The 16,612-nt window shown below is 46.0% G+C and overlaps 1 protein-coding gene across 3 annotated transcripts in view; it reads left to right on the top strand.

Moving 5' to 3' along the window:
* LOC138803444 (cilia- and flagella-associated protein 57) overlaps positions 1-7,474 on the top strand; it is a 60,685-nt gene extending 53,211 nt beyond the window's left edge. For all 3 annotated transcript variants that reach the window (XM_069987473.1, XM_069987474.1, XM_069987472.1), the window contains exons 22-23: positions 3,350-3,482; positions 7,109-7,474. In XM_069987473.1, the coding sequence (XP_069843574.1) occupies positions 3,350-3,482; positions 7,109-7,323 (348 nt within the window). In that variant the 3' untranslated portion in view covers positions 7,324-7,474. The remainder of the gene's footprint in view (positions 1-3,349; positions 3,483-7,108) is intronic.
* Positions 7,475-16,612: the final 9,138 nt, after the last annotated feature.

The raw sequence follows: 16,612 nt of genomic DNA, 5'->3' as shown, positions 1-16,612 counted from the left end.
ACGTGAGGTAAAGCTGATATGAGGAAGTTCCAGCAGAATGTTATTGGATGTCATCTAGAAAGGAAAAGTGGGCATCTGGTCTTCAAGTCGTAGGTTGAAAGGATAAAGCAGGGACTGGGAATGTGGATTAGTGGTAGAGTGCTTGCTTCACATGCATGAAGCTCTGGGTTTGATTCCTCAGTACCACATACATAGAAAAAGCTGGAAGTGGCTCTATGCTGTGACTCAAGTGATAGAGTACTAGCCTTGAGCAAAAGAAGCTCAGGGACAGTGCGCAGGCCCAGAGTGCAGGCTCCAGGACTGGCAGAAAAAATGGATAAAGCATTCAGTGGGTGGGGGGAAGCCTGCTGTTGGGGTGCCAGTGGCTCACGCCTGTAATCCTAGATAATACTCAGGAGGCTGAGATGTACGGATCATGCTTCCACGCCCGCCCAGGCAGGAAAAGTCTGTGAGACTCTTACCTCCAATTAACGAGCAATATGCCAGAAATGGAGATGCGGCATAAGTGGTAAGGGAATCAACTTTGAGCAAAAAGCCAAATGAGAGAAAGAGGCCCTGAGTTTGAGGCTCAGTATCAGCACCAAATAAATAAAACAAATGAATCCTGCTGCTTTAAAAAAGCAGACACACAAAAAAAGGCAGGCTCAAAGCCAGGCCTGGAGAATGAGGCGAGGGGGTTGGTAATGACACAAGTAATTTTCTCAAGTGAGGAACATGAAATTAAGTGATATACTAGAACCCAGAAGCTCTAGGTCTGAGCTTAGATGAAAAGTCTGTAGAGAGTCCTGAGCCCCAGAGGTCCATCCTCCTACAGAGAAGGACTCATCACAGCTTAGTAAGAGAAGTCCTCCCATTCATCCAGGCTCTTACCATATACCCACCATGCATGGTACAACACCCCAAGAAAAGGTACAGTTTGTTTCTGGAGTGGGTCCATCTCATATAGTTTTAGCCTGCAGCCTTATCCCTGGGAGCTGGTTAGAAATGTAGATCCCAACTATAACCCTTCTGTTACATCACCTTTATAGTAACAGTCATTTTTTAAATGTCATGCATTAAAAAAGAAAAGAAAAGCAGACCCACAGCTCCATTTAATAAGATGCTTGGGTGATTTATTTGTAGAGTTATATGCAAGACTCCATGGTAGGCAAGCAGAATACTGAGGCTGTGAACTCCCTAAGGGCAAAGCAGCCCAACATATTCGAGACACAGGGCTTCCTCCCTGATGCTAAATGGAAGAGCAGAGATGTGAGGCATAGGAAAAAGACAAGACAGACTATATAGTCCCAACATGCAGCAGCTGGCCTCTAGCAAGCTTCGTCCTCTTTCTCTCTTCCACCCCTCCTCCTCCTCCCTCTTTGGTGCCAGTCCTGAGGCCTGAGCTCAGAGCCTGGCACTGTCCTTGACCGTCTTTGTCCAAGGCTAATGCTCTACCACCTCAGCTCCAGCTCCAGCATTTTTGGTGGTTAATTGAAGATAAGAGTCTCACAGACTTTCCTGACAAGGCTGACTTCCAACTGCTATTCTCAGATCTCAGCCCCCTGAGTAGCTAGGATTATAGGTGTGAGCCACTGGTGCCTGGACCCTTCTTCTCTTTTCCCCCCTCTTCTCAGCTTGCACTCTAGTGATGCACAACTTCTATACCAGCATTACACCCCCACCACACTCACTTCTGTCCCATGCCTTCTGTTGTTCCAGTTGTTCAGGGCCCTCTTTGCCCCTCTCCTTGATAACTCCTATAAGCCTCAGCCCTGGTCCCAGATCCTAGAAACCTCCATCTTATCAAGACAGTTCCATGCTAAGATATTCCCTAAACTGTAAAGTCCCCACTTTCTATATATCAACAGAGGTTGGCATATGATGGGTACTCAGCACATTAGGATCCAGATATACTTGTTACACACCAACATGGGGAAGAGTTCCATGGATGCAGCACATATTGATTCCTTTACTTTTCCATGTTGCTCACCAAATAGCATAGTCTCAAGTTCAGGACCCATGTATTATTTCTGTCTATATCACAAGGACTTAGTAGATGCCCTAGTAATATAGGTTCAAAAAATGAATGGAGCCAGACATTGGTGGCTCACATCTATAATCCTAGCTATTTAGGAAGCTGAGATCTGAAGATCATGGTTCAAAGCCAGCGGGAGAAGAAAAGTCCATGAGATTCAAAAGTCCATGAAACTACCAGAAAACTGGAAGTGGCACTGTAGCTCAAGTGGTAAAGCACTAGCCTTGAGCAAAAAGAGCTCAGGGACAGCTCCCAGGCCCCAAGTTCAAGCCCCATGACCACTACCCACCACCACTAACAATAAAAAGAATGGAAAAATGAAAATAGGCAACAATACTTAAGACCCAGACTAATGGTAGGGTCTGGGTGGGGGATAGTTCAGTGACACAGCATGAACAAAGCATGTACAAAGCACTGGGTTCAATCTCCCAACACACACACACACACACACACACACACACACACACACACACACACACACACACACACACACACACACACACACACGTGATTGGAATAGAATCTAGCCATGAGGTTTCTCTGATCCTTAAACATAAAAAATGCTTAGGGAAACATTTTTACTGATATTTGAAAATCTATGAATGGTGTTAGAAAAAGCTACATGTGGTGGTACATTCCTGTAATCCCAGCTACTTGTAATATTAAAGCAGGATGATCAAGACTATAAAGGTCTGCCCAGTCAAATTTAGCAAGACTCTATTTCAAAAACAACAACAACAACAACAAAAAAAAAAAAAACAAGAGGTATAGCTCAAATGGTAGAAAGCTTGCTTAACAAGTCCAAGGCCTTGGATTCAATCCAAGAAAAGAAAGAAAAAGAAAAAAGGAAAAGAAGGAAGGGGACATGGATGGATGGGAGCAGTACTGAGTCTACCTCAAGGCAAGTTGGCCAGTACTTTCTGAGGCTAGGCAATGTGCAAGATAAAGACTTGAGCCCGGGGCTGGAAAGGTGGCTCAGTGAGAGCCTTGCCTTGCATGCCTGAGGCCCTGGGTTCCATTCCTCAGCACCACATAAGCAGAAAGAAAAAAGCCGGAAGTGGCGCTGTGGCTCAAGTAGTAGAGTGCTGGCCTTGAGCTGAAGAGCTGAGGGACAGTGCCCAGGCCCAGAGTTCAGGCCCCATGACCGACCCCCCCCCCACCCCCGCCGCCCTCAAAAAAAAAAAAAAAAAGACTTGAGCCCCATAGAGTTAACCTCAGTCCAGACCACCCTGCCCGTCCCTGCCCCTCAACCCTGCAGGAACTGCCCTGCATCTGCCAATCACTCATCCACCCATACTCACTCTTTTTCTTTCTTTCTCTTTTTCTTTTTTGAAGGAAAATGTCTCTCTGATCAAAGAAATTAATGAGCTCCGCAGGGAGCTGAAGTTAACCCGCTCTCAAGTCTATGACCTGGAAGCAGCTTTGAAACTGACCAGGAAAATGAGACCACAAGAACCCGCAGAGATAGGTAATATCACTAGCCAGGAGCTGGGCATTGAGATGGAGGGCCCATCGCACAGCCTTGAGCAGGGCTCCCCTGGCCTCTTCAGGTCTCAGGACACCCTTGGCCTTCTGGGAGCCTCTGTCTACCCTACAAAGGATTTAGGAACCCTTTTCCTCTTCAAACACCAGTCCACAGAGACCCCTGTCTGAAAGCCCCCAGGGTTCACTACAATAGGCCTGCTGTACATTATGTAATATCCCTAGTGGGGTCTGGGGACAGTAGCCTGAAATCAGACACATCAGTATTCTGTAGTGACACATGAATATGCATATAAGCCTCATGAATTTTTTTTTAAAAATTCCATTTTTAAATCTTTGTTTTGCATTTTAGACTTGTGAGGTAAAGGGATTGTGGACATATGCAATTCAAATAAAGACTAAAAGAGAGGAAAATATCAAAAGAGAAGAGGGGAAATAATTTCCCAAGGAATAAGCCATGAGTTGCCAGGCATCACTGGCTCATGCCTATAATCCTAGCTACTCAGGAGGCTGAGATCTGAAGATTGTGGTTTGAAGCCAGCCTGGGCAGTAAAGTCTGTGAGACTCTTATCTCCAGTTAACTACCAACCCCCCCCCCAAAAAAAAAATTGGAGCTGTGGCTCAAATTGTAGAACACTAGCCTTGAGCAAAAAAGCTCAGAGACAGTGTCCAGACCCTGAGTTCAAGCCCCAGGACTGGCACAAAAAGAAAGCAAATGAAATCCGCAATGCTCTTGGATTTCTGATAGCTACAGTAAAAGGAGAAATAAAGAAATGGAATAGTGTGCACAGTTTACATTATCTTCTAGACAAATAACTTTCTCCTGGCAATAAATTCTATAAGAAACTTACCATGTGGGCCTTTCTGGAAGGGATTTTGAAGAGCAATGGACAATCTTTGTGGGCTTTCAGGTAATAGAGAGACATTCCCCGGTATTTATTTTTTATCTGGGCAAACAATGAAAACCATTTTTATAGAAATTAAACCAGTGAAATTCAAGAATTTTTGCTTTTGGGTGGCTTATATTCAGGAGTAAAACTTAGCTCAAAAACCATAGTCCTGGTGACATCTTTCAGTGTCAGCTGTCTCGTGTACTGTGGCATGGAGGGAAAGCAATTCACTGGGGAGCACATGGGAGTTGTAATTAGAAACTCAGTGGAAAAACTAAACAGTATATTAGACATCTGAAGGGAGAATTTGTAAATTAAAAGAAAAAACAGAGAAAATAGCCAGAGTGCAGCCCAGAGGGACAATGAAAGAGCCAAAAGGTAGAGGATAGAAGAGAATAATCCAGTGTATGACAGACGCCAGACCTCATATTCAGGAACCCCAATGGCTCCCAAGAAAGATAATTAAAAGGAAATAAACATCTAAACTGGAAAATACCAAAACAACCATATTAAAAGCATCACAGAAAAGAGATAGATTGCATACAAAGGAATAAAAATCCCATTGGAGCTGGTCTCCAGAGGCTCACACTTGTAATCCTAGCTATTCATGAGCTGAGATTCAAGGATCATGGTTCAAAGCCAGCCTGGGCAGGAAAGTCCATGAGACTCTTATCTCCAATAAACCACCAAGAAAACCAGAAGTGGTGCTGTGGCTCAAGTAGTAGAGCACTCGTCTTGAGCTGAAGAGCTCAGGGACAGAGCCCAGACTCAGGGTTCAAGCCCATGACCGACCCCCCCCCAAATATCCCATTGGCATCTGACTTCTCAGTAGCAATAGTGAAAGCCAGAAATGGTGTCTTAACGCCTTCAAAGTGGCAAAGGGTACAAAATGTGCACAGAGTTGTACAGATGAAACCCAAGTTTAAGACCCTACACCTAACCTCCAGGAGTTCTGAATGTCAGGTATGGCCACTCACTGCTATGTGCCAAAAATTTTTTTAAAAAAAATAAGGGACATGATAAAAAGAAAGCAGACTTATTATGGGCCATAAGCAGCTAACTTCTATGAGCTGGCCTTCTAGAAGGCAAAGCCATATCCCAGGATTATTTGCAGGGCAGTGTGGCCAAGATCAGGCATGTTCCAGAAGACAACTGCTATTAGGAGGTCAGCCAGCACCCTACAGTCCCTGGCAGCCCCTGAGCTGCCCTGTGGCTCTGCAGTGTCGGATCCTTTTCCCTTGTATGTGAGGGAAGAGCTTGCAGAGGCCTACTGATCTCACCAAATCAGTGCACAGCCTAGAGGGCCTTAAAGTCACAATCTGCATCAAGATTCTTGTAACATCTGGAGAACCACTGAGGGTAAAGCAAGGCTGGTGTGGCCAATTGGGCTACACTCCACTGAGTACCTCTAGGACTGCAGCTTCACACACAGGTGAGAACCCCTGGGAAGCCAGATGGTGACTGGACAAGTAGCTGAGTCTAAAGGTTATGATGAGAGAGGTCACTGCCTCTCAGAGCCTTTGCTAGTGACCATGAAAGAGAGGCAGTGGCTGAGGGAACAGGTGAGGAAATAAACAAAAACAAGACACAGGTGAGCTATACAAGCTCAAACAGGTAGATGGGGCAGGGAGGCCTGTGTGTGCTCTGCCTTCCCTGGGTAGACAGCTCTCCCAGGGCCCCAGGACTAGGGTAGAGCTTGTGTGAGGCGATGGTTAGCAGGGAGCAGAGAGAGAAGGGTTCAGGCTTCTCCTGGGAAGAAGGATGAGGTAAGTTAAATGCTCTTTTGGATGGTAGTCCTGTTAGACCAGTTAGAGGCCCAAGGCAATACTAGCCATTGGTGACCACTTCCTCATCAAAACTCTCTCTCTCTCTCCCTCTCTCCCTCTCTCCCTCTCTCCCTCTCCCTCTCCCTCTCCCTCTCTCTCTCTCTCTCTCTCTCTCTCTCTCTCTCTCTCTCTCTCTCTCTCTCTCTCTCTCTCTCTCTCTCTCTCTCTCTCTCTCTCTCTCTCTCTCTCTCTTTCTCTCGGCCTTCAATATCTGTTCCTCTCTAGCTTTCCCCCTAGGTCAGCATTAGAGTATTGGCAGTGGGAAGGCTAGACTCTCTTTTCCATTGAGAGTAAACTCAGAAACCATTTAATGAGTAAGAAATGGAGTAGTCTAGAAAGACAAGGTCTGAGCCAGAGGGCTTGAGCCCAAGCAGTAAAAGGTTGTGTCAAGAAATGGCAGACTGGTGTGTGAACAGTGTTCATGATGAAGGACCCTGGATAGTACAGAGCAAGGGGAAGCCACAGGAGTGGATGTGGATGTGACACAGAAGCCAAGGTCATTACTGCTGGGAGTCCAGCCCCAGGAGCCTAAGAATAGGATGCTAAAAGGAGGAGGAGACTGGTGGCTTAGAAGGCTGCAGAGTACACAAGGATGTGCCACCTGGCCAAGGCTTGGGGAATGGGAGGAAGAGCAGCCTCCCCTGGACAAGTCCTCAGCCCAGGTACCTGGAGACCAAGAAGGGGCTGGGTTGGGATCGTGCTCAGCTTTTGCCTTATCACTCCAAAGTGTAGCTCTTCATTTCTCTGTCTCTCCGTGAGCCAGTGAAGTAGCCTGCTTTATCTCTGTCCCCCCAACACTTAGAATTTAGTTTCTTCCTGCTGTAGATGCCCAGTGAATATTAAGAGGGATGGGTGCAGCAAACTGGCCAATTTTCTCCTCCTTGTGACCCTTACAGCACCCACTACAGACAAGGCCCCTGTCTCTCCTACCATGAGATTGAATGAGCAAGAAGAAACCGAGAGAATCATCGAAATGCAACGCCTAGAAATCCGGCGCCTTAGAGACCAGATACAAGAACAAGAGCAGATCCCAGGGTTCCACACCATTGCTGGGATCCGGCTCCCTTCCCTCATTGATTCAGAGGTAGATTTTGAAGTGCATGCCAAGTGACTCCTCTGGTAAGCCATTTCCAGCCACAGCCGGAAGTACCTAGGCCCAAGGATCTGTCACTAGCCTAGACTCATCCCTGCAGCTCTGCCCCACTGACCCCACTGACCTCTTCATCTTGTCCTGGAGATCTGGAGACATAGAATAAAGGTTCTTGCCCACAACCTTGTCCAACTTCTGCTTAACTAAATGGCTCTGGGCAGGACAGGGAAAGAGGGGAGCCTGAGGACTAGGGCCCCCTGCTCACCCAAAGCTACTGAGGGTTGTTTTGTGTGGGAATTAGGCTGCTTGGACTGCAGAGATCATGTAGGAGTTGAGGCAGCCTTCCTACCTGCTGCTCTTCCTCCTGGGCCTGAGGACCCGGCTGCCTGCTTACATCTTAGCGAGGCCCACCTGCTACTTCCTTCTTGGTTTTCTCTACTGCAAGCTAAATCGAAAGCAAACAATACCTCCTACAGTTTCTTTTCCTGCATGAAATGCAATAAGACTGAGGAGTATGTGAGCACACGTGTACTCATGCGCATGTGTATGTCATGCATGTGTGTTACATGCATGTTGCATGTTGCAAACCTAGGGCCTTTCAAATGCTAGGTAAGTGCTCTACTACTACGCTATATCTCCAGCCTTGTTTCTAAGGAGATATGTAAGGGTGACAGAAAAGATAATATGAGCAAAGTAATAGGCAGGTCAATGTTAAAATATTTCCCCAAGATCTTATACTACCTGCACACTTGGTTCTTAGGACTACAGACAGACCTCTGCTCTTCTTTCTAGACTTGTCATTGTTCTGCATACTCTCCCCAGCTATTCACTTCTAGAGGCCACATTTTCTCCTCTAATTCCCCACTCTAGGAGACCTGGCCACATGTAAGTACCAGAAAAGAGACTCCCTGATGCACTGAAGAGCAAAGGAGTATAAGCCAAATGTCCCTGGCTTCTACCTTTAGAGATAAGATTTCCTGTGCAAGCCTCCAGTCCCTTCTTGTCTCTGCTAGATCACTACAGCTATCATCTCCAGCTTCCTACCTTTTCCTGCTACTTTACCAACTCTGAGTACTGTTCTCGGATTCATTTTCACAGAAGAACTGGCTCTCCTGAAAGTACAAGGCAGAGGCCATACAGCAGAAAGTTGGCAGGGTTGCATGGGCTCACCACTAAAGACCACATCACCATGCCTGCACCCTATCAGCAGCCAGCTCACCTTCTCCATTCTAGTGTGCACCTCAGCATATCCCAGGAATAGGAAACAATTCAAGCAACCTTGAGAGGCTCATCTACAAAAAGAATCCCATTACTTTATCATGCCACGTAGTTGATCTCTTGTGGTCCTAACTAGTATCTGGACTTTACCTTTGAAGAAGAAACTGGCTTGAAATGAGACAGTAGGTGCAGTGGGAGAGTTAGGGTATAGGAGTCAGCAGACCCAGATTGTGCAGAGCCCTGAAATCACATGGAAGTTATAGACGAGAATCTAGAAGCCAGTGCTAAGCTGCTGTTAGTCACTGCACCTGCCTTCCTCTCCTTTGCCACACTGGCCTCCTTTAAGCTCTCATAGTAGGCCACGGATTCCCTGCCCCTGGGTCTTTCCACATCCTCCTTCCTCTCCAGAGAGTGCTCTTGCCCCACACCTCCCTCACATCTTAGCCTAAATGTCACTTCCTCTGAAAGCCAATGCTTAACATACCCTATCTACATTATTCTGGCCATATGGTTTTCCTCAGTGGCCCTCACCATGCCATGTCTGTTCGGTTTAATATCTTCCTCTCCTACCAGAAGAGTTCCATGTTGGGCAAGAGCTGAGTCTCAAACTCAATTGGGTATTCAAATATGTCAGTGATTGAGGGAATCCAATATTAGAGACAGGGGCCCAGTTAGGAAGAAGTTATGGGTGTCCTGGTGTGAAAGGCTGATAGTTTGGACAAAGATGATGACAGAGGGGAGGAAGAGGAGTGAACTCCTCTGAATGAAGACTAGTAGGAGTTACCCAAGCCAGAGGAGAGCGAGAACAACCTGGGAAGAAGACAAAGGCAAAGGAAATGGAGGCTCTGGAAATTCTGGGAATTCACAGTGGTTAGGAAACGTCAATAGTCAGAGAATGGGCGTTTCAACTGAAAAAAAAAAAAAAAAAAACCATCTTTGATTCCAGATGGACCTTACTTTATAGATGAGGAAAACAAAGCCATGAGGAATAAAAGGTCCGTGGTCACACAGGAAGAACCAGAGTTGTAGCCCCATGGTCCAGTGGACTCCCAATCTATGTTCTTATGCTCTGTAGTGGAGAGATGCCCAGGCCACATGATAGGCCACAGGACACAAGTTATATGAATGTGACTCCCAGAGGGTCTAAACCAGAAGGAAAAGAGGCAGAGGACTCCCAAGCTGAGCTAACCTGAGCCTTACCTACACCTGACTGGCTGCTATACAGCTGGTGGGGAGATTGAGGGAGAAGCAAGTCCAGGCCAGAGGAGAGCCCCATCCCTGCAGAACATGGTACTTTGACCAGCAGGTCAGCAGTGTGTTTTCTTGGCTACACAGGTGTAAACACAGCTTCTTATTAGTGAACTGGAGCCGGGGGTACAATCTTGTTTAGCTCTCTACATTCTGGTATGAGTACTCCTCCATCCTGGTTCTCCAGCTACTGCCTCTCACACCTCCCTTCACTTTGCCTAATTGGACTCCATGGGGAGGCTGGAGGCATCCACTTCCTCTACCCAAGGTTTCTGGTTGATTGTTGGTAGAGTAGGCCTGGCTGTCACTTCCTCCCACAGCAGCAGATGGGCCCTCCTAGCCCCACCTGTCCCCCGCCAGATGACTAGACATGGATCCATGGACCCCACGCTTACCCTCTAGTTGCCTCCATCAGTGAGCTCTGGAGATCTGTACAATTCTGATAGGAGAGCTGGTGCTGCTGGAGGCTGCTGTGCCATTGTGATATATAAGCCTCCAGAATCCTTTCTGTCTGGACCTCAGACATCCATTGGGCCTCTTCTGACATCCCTATTTCCTCAGCACCAAAGAACCCTGCCTTGCAGTCAGGGTCTGACATCAATGTCTGTTTTTCCTCACTGCTTCTTACACAAAGCATTGCCAGCCATTACCCATCTAGATGTTCAACCAGCTGTTCCCATGAGGTGCCCGAGGGGTATGGTGCACCTGGGGATATTTGTCTGTGTGCCTAGGTAGTACCTAGGCAAATACACCTCCAAATCATTGCTGTGGATTTGGAGTGAGAAGTGAGGGAGAAGGCATCTCAGACCAGGAGTGGGCTCTTTCCCAGAGTCCCCCAAGTCCACTGGAGGTCCAGGGACCTGCACAACCTTTCAGCATGTCTGAGATACAGTGGATTTATGATTAAGTAAAACCAGCTGTGTGCCACACCAGCAGCAAGGCCTTTCTGCAGCACTCCTGATCACCTACTAGAGTCAGTAGTGTACAGAATTTTTTCTTTTTATTGCGCATCTACTGTGTCATAGGATAGGGTTTGGAAGGGGCAATGACAGTAGACTAGAACCTATTAAAGATATACTTCATGTATTCAATGTATTGGAATTAATGCATTCTAGTTTTGATCACAGAAGCTTTGGGTGCCCTTCTTTGGCTGGATTCCAGATGGCTCAGGTCAAGAAAGAGAGTTTCTTACCTGGCTAAGGGGTGGGGGTGGGGGGACAGTCTCATGGACTGTCTTTGGCAGAGTAGCCTGAAACACTGCTGGGGACCTGCCTCCTCTTGTCCTTGCCTCTCTGCAGAGATCAGTTGTCATTGCCAGCTCAGCTGGCAGAGGTTGCTTTAGCACCTCACCATAGTAGAAGCCTTCAAGCTAAAATGAAATATCCAACTTAATTTAAGTGACCAAAACAGAGTACCAGGGCTCAAGCTCAAATCTGGAGCCTCCCCCTCTATCCAGTCAACAGGTGAGTCACAAAATATAATTCTGGCGCAAAGGATGGTCATTGTGAGTGAGACCGATGCTCCACCAAGCAGGGAGAGTGGGGAGCTGCTTGGAACACCGAAGACCTGCAGCTGCCCTGTTCTATGTGTCCTACAGGCCACCCCTGCATCTCCCACACCTGAGCAATACCTGGCCCAGAGAACCCACAGAGGAAATGTTTACTGAATGAATGCATTCTCTTCTTTAACCTCTCTCACAACTAAATACACAGACTAAATGCTGGGTATTCCCATTTTACAAATAAAGAGAAGGAGGCCCACAGAGGGTAAGCATGGTTTCCAAAGTTATACAAATAGAACTGAAAATTAAAACTTGAACTTTGGTATTGATATTCCTCCAGCACTCAGAAAGAATGACATCACCCCATTCATAAGGAAATGGAAAGACTTGGGGAAAAAAATCACATTAAGTGACGTAAGCCAAAGAAACAGAGACTCCATGGTTTCCCTCATTTGTAATAATCAGTACATGTCTAGGATAGTCCTAGCAGTGGATCACAATAGCACAATAGCTATGTACATATGACCAAATAAAATGATGCTAATTGGAATGAACTCCAAGATATGGAAACAAGAGGATTTTTTTAATGCACTGTCTGAAGTTATTTCTTTTGTCTTTCTTTTTTCTTTGTTTTATCACCTGTTGTTATTGTTTTTGACTTTGGTACCCTGTGTCTTATACATACACACACACACACACACACACACACACACACACACACACACACACACACACATTTGATTAGGGGAATGGAAGGAGAAAACAAAATGGTGAGACAAAGGACAAAGGGTGAACCAATGCAACAGCAATACTCACAAGATACTATGTTGGAAATGAATTTTACAACTTGGTGGAGGGGAGAAGAGGAGCTGGGGAGGGAAAATGGGAGAAAATGAGGGAGGGGTTACACTGTTCGACAAGAAATGCACTCACTACCTTACCTGTGTAACTGTAACCCCTCTGTACATCACCTTTATAATACAATAAAATAGTACTAAAAAAAAAATTAAAAACCTTGAAGATCCCACTAGCTCCCTCTAGCTCCAAAACAGTGTGGTTTCTACTATTGCGTCTAGTATGGGTGGGTGGGTGCGTGCGTGCGTGCGTGCGTGTGTGTGTGTGTGCATGTGTGTGTGTGTGTGTGTGTGTGTGTGTGTGGCTAGTGTAGGGATTTGAACTCAGGGCCTCAGCACTGTACCTTAAAAGTCTTTTTCACTCAAGGCTAGTGCTCTATCACTCAAACCACACCTCTACTTCCAGCTTTTTGCTGATTAATTGAGGATAATAGGCTCACAGACTTACCTCCCTAGTCTGGTTTTAGGCTGTGATCCTCAGATCTCAGTCTTTTAAATAGCTAGAATAACAGGCATGAGCAAACTGTTTCCACAGTTTGCTTATTCATTTATGACTCTCTATTGCACTAAATGTCAGGCCTATTCTAGGAGCCAGGACCACAACAGTGAGCAAACAGAGCCAAATCTTTTCTTTCACCAAACTTCCATTACAACAGGGAAATAGACAATAATCTAGACAGATAAGAAAACTATATATCATATTACAGAGGGGCAAGTGTTAGGGGGAAACATACAGGAATAGAGGAAATGAAAGAAAGAAAGGCATGGGGATAGGAAATATTGGGCAGACTGTGACTGTAGACCAGGTGGCCTGGAAAGCCTCACTGAGGAGGTAACAGTTGAGTACATTCTTGAAGGAAAGAAAAGATAGAGCTACGTGGGAGAAAAGCATTCCAGGCAGAGGGAAGAGCCAGCACAGAGGCCCCAAGGTGGTACACACGAGGTCCAAGAATGACTTAAAGATAGTAGAAGGAGCCAGGCACCAGTGGTTCACATCTATAATCCTGGCTACACAGGAGGCTGAGATCTGAGGATTGCCATTCCAAGCCAGCCCTGTCAGGAAAGTCAGTGAGACTCTTATTTCCAATTAACCACCAGAAAATGGAAGTGGTGCTGAACTAGTTGCTAGAGCAACTAGCCATGAGTGAAAAAGCTCATGGACAGTGCCTAGGCCCTGTCAACAATGAAAGAGGGAGAAGGAAGGGGTCTCTTCAGCTTCCTGATTGAGCATACTATAAAATGGGAACATGGCAGACTGGGGCAGATGGCCCTCCAGTTTTCCCCCATCTTCAATCTATCCACGGCCTTCCAGTGCATCTGAGAGCAAGTCAGACTCACACCTCCCCATGTGTGCCTCCTTGCTTTCCTCCTCCTCCTCAATCTCCCCCTCCTCCTCTTCCTCCAGGCCTCTTTTACTGCTCATCTCAGAGGTCAACAACTTCTGCTCTGGGGACAGAGTCCAACAGCTCTGTGCAGAGCCTCCCTTCTCCAGGATCACTTAACAGGAGCCAGAACTAAAACAAAGACTTGCCCAGTCAATGTTTAAACTGAGAATTCTTTAGGCTTTGTTCCCCACTACTACCACATACTTCAAAGTCCCAAGGGAAGGAGAAAAGGAGGGGAAAGTTCATGGATCTCCTGCCCTGGCTTTACCCAGGACGTCTGGCAAGCAACTCTGCCTGGAACCAGACCCTCCTTGGGATCAGAAGGATAAATAAATAGCTAACATATACAGGAGGAATCCACAGCTGACAAGCCTGCCAGGATCTGTGCCTCTTCGTTATAAAAGAGACACTCTTATAATGTCTTGCAGAGTGGCCGAATAAATGTCTACCAATACCATACCAGCATCATTCACGTCCAGACTGCACCATAGCAGCCAGCCCTCGGTATCCTTTTCTATAGGAGGAGAATTCAGTGAGAACATAAGCACAGCCAAATGTGGTGATTGAGCACTTTAAATGTGGCCAGTTTAAATTGAGATGTGCTGAGAGTATAAAATACACTCCAAGCTGGGTGCTGGTGGCTCACGCCTGTAATCCTAGCTACTCAGGAGGCTGAGATCTGAGGATCGCAGTTCAAAGCCAGCCTGGGCAGGAGAAACCATGAGACTCCTATCTCCAATAAACCACCAGAAAACTGGAAGTGGCACTGTAGCTCAAGTGGTAGAGCGCTCGCCTTGAGCTGAAGAGCTGAGGGACAGCGCCCAGGCCCAGAGTTCAAGCCCCACGGCCAACAAAAAAAAAAAAAAAAAATACACTCCAGGTTTCAAGACTTGTGCAAAATAAAAGACTGCCTAATGGGTCAGACACTGGTGGCTTATGCCTGTAATCCTAGTAACTCAGGAGGCTAAGACCTGAGGATTGTGGTTCAAAGCCAGCTGGGGCAGGAAAATCTGTGAGACTCCTCTCCAGTTATCTAGAAAAAAAATAGAAGTGGAGTTGTGGTTCAAGTGGTAGAACTCCAGCCATGAGCAAAAATGTTAAACAAGAGTATGAGGCCCTGAGTTCAAGAACAAGTACCAGCATGAGAGAGAGAAAAAAAAAAAGAAAGAGAGAGAGAGAGAGGAGAGATTGTCAAACAGTGTGTGTATATTAAAATGTATTTGAAATTGAGATATATTCATTTTGATGCTTTAATTTCTATTATGTTTATCAACTGTGCTGATATGGAGTAATCACCACCACCTGTCATGGGGGGTACAGGTGCAGTTGGGGGGGGCATGGAGGTCAGGCACTATTACTTTGTGAATTAGAAATTATCCTGTTTTTCTTTTTTATTTCATACCCATCAGAAGGAGATACACCGTCCACATGCATCCCCAGAACATTCAAGGTCCCATATACCCTGGACCAAACTTGTCTTTCTGGTTTCATTTCCGTGCTCACTGCAGAAATCCTCCACACTGGTCAGTTCATACTTTTATTTATCCAGCGATCATCCAACAAATACTTAGTGGTTATTTCCCCATGTGCAGGTTACTGAGTACAGGCTACTGGGGGCAGGGTGGTTAGCCCTGTACCTGCTGGAGATCACATATTTGGGAAGGGGGATGACACACAACTGAATAGAGGGTGATTAAACACAATGCAGTATGAGCAGTTGTGGAGAAAGTATAGAGTCTATGAATGCAAGCCAAACCAGCCTGCAGGTCAGAGAGGGCTTCCTGGAGAAGATGACAGCTCAGCTGAAGAATTGCGTTGGCCAGACTAAGGCTCAAGAGTAATAAATATCTCTAGTAGAGAGAACTCTTGAGTACAAAAACCAGAAGAGCAAGTAGAGGGCAGGGCTGCAGTACTGAGGGATAGACACTCCTGACCGGAGGGGCTGCAGGAGCCTGGGGAAAGAGGACGTTTATTTATGGGCATATATTCCCAAGTGTTTTGGTAAAGGCTTCTACTCCTCCTTTTAGCCTCCCTAGCTACATGGGACAGGCCTATCAGGGCCCGGGCATTTGAAACTTGGAAAGAGACACAAAGCACTGGTTGGTTGCACAAGGCTCTGGTTAGAAGTACCAGTATCTTTAGTGTGGTCTTGTTTGTGAACATTTGGGTAAATGCCCAAAAGCGGGATTGCTGGGTCATAGGGGAGCTCTATGTGGAATCTTTTGAGGAACCTCCATACTGCTTTCCAAAGTAGTTGAACAAGTTTACCTTCCCACCAACAATGCAGTAAGGTTCCCTTCTGTCCACATCCCCTCCAGCATCAGTTGGCAAACTAAAGCTACCAGCACGACTATGTTTATTGCAGCATTATTTACCATAGCTAAGATATGGAACCAACCCAGATGCCCCTCAGTAGATGAATGGATCAAGAAAATGTGGTATATATACACAATGGAATTCTATGCCTCCATCAGAAAGAATGACATTGCCCCATTTGTTAGGAAATGGAAAGGCTTGGGAAAAATTATATTAAGTGAAGTAAGCCAGGCCCAAAGAAACATAGGTCCCATGGTTTCCCTTATTTGCAATATCTAGTATATGTCTGAGTCAAGCAGAAAAGGTCAGATAAGGTGATGTTAGGGAAATGAACCCTAAGATATGTATTCAATTTTTTTTCTTTCATGCGATTGTTTCTAACACATATATAAGATTATTTCTTTGTTGCTTTGTATGTCCCTCCCCCACAGTATAACCCCTGCTTTCACTGTATTTGATGTCGGTATAATTTGTGGAGGGGAAGGGGAAAAACAAATCGTTTAAATAGAGATACAAGTGGACCCATTGCAACAATGAGATGTACAAGTCGTTATGTTGAAAACGAACTTTACAACTTGGGGGGGGGGGGCGGGGAGGATTGTGGGGGAGGATGGGAAGGGGAAACAAAGGAGGAGGCTACAATGCTTGATAAGAAATGTACTCATTATCTTGCCCATGTAATTGTAACCCCTCTGTACAGTATTTTCACAATTAAAAAAAAAAAAAAGAAAAAGAAAAAAGAAGTACCGGGGTCATCTGGTGCTGAGCTTTGGGGCTGAGGATGGTTT

Source organism: Dipodomys merriami, unplaced genomic scaffold, assembly GCF_024711535.1.
Source record: "Dipodomys merriami isolate MVZ:Mamm:240054 unplaced genomic scaffold, mDipMer1.0.p SCAF_34, whole genome shotgun sequence".
NCBI classification, from domain to species: domain Eukaryota; kingdom Metazoa; phylum Chordata; class Mammalia; order Rodentia; family Heteromyidae; genus Dipodomys; species Dipodomys merriami.
Note: the sequence above shows the minus strand (reverse complement) of the source record. Positions and strands in the feature narration are given on the sequence as shown.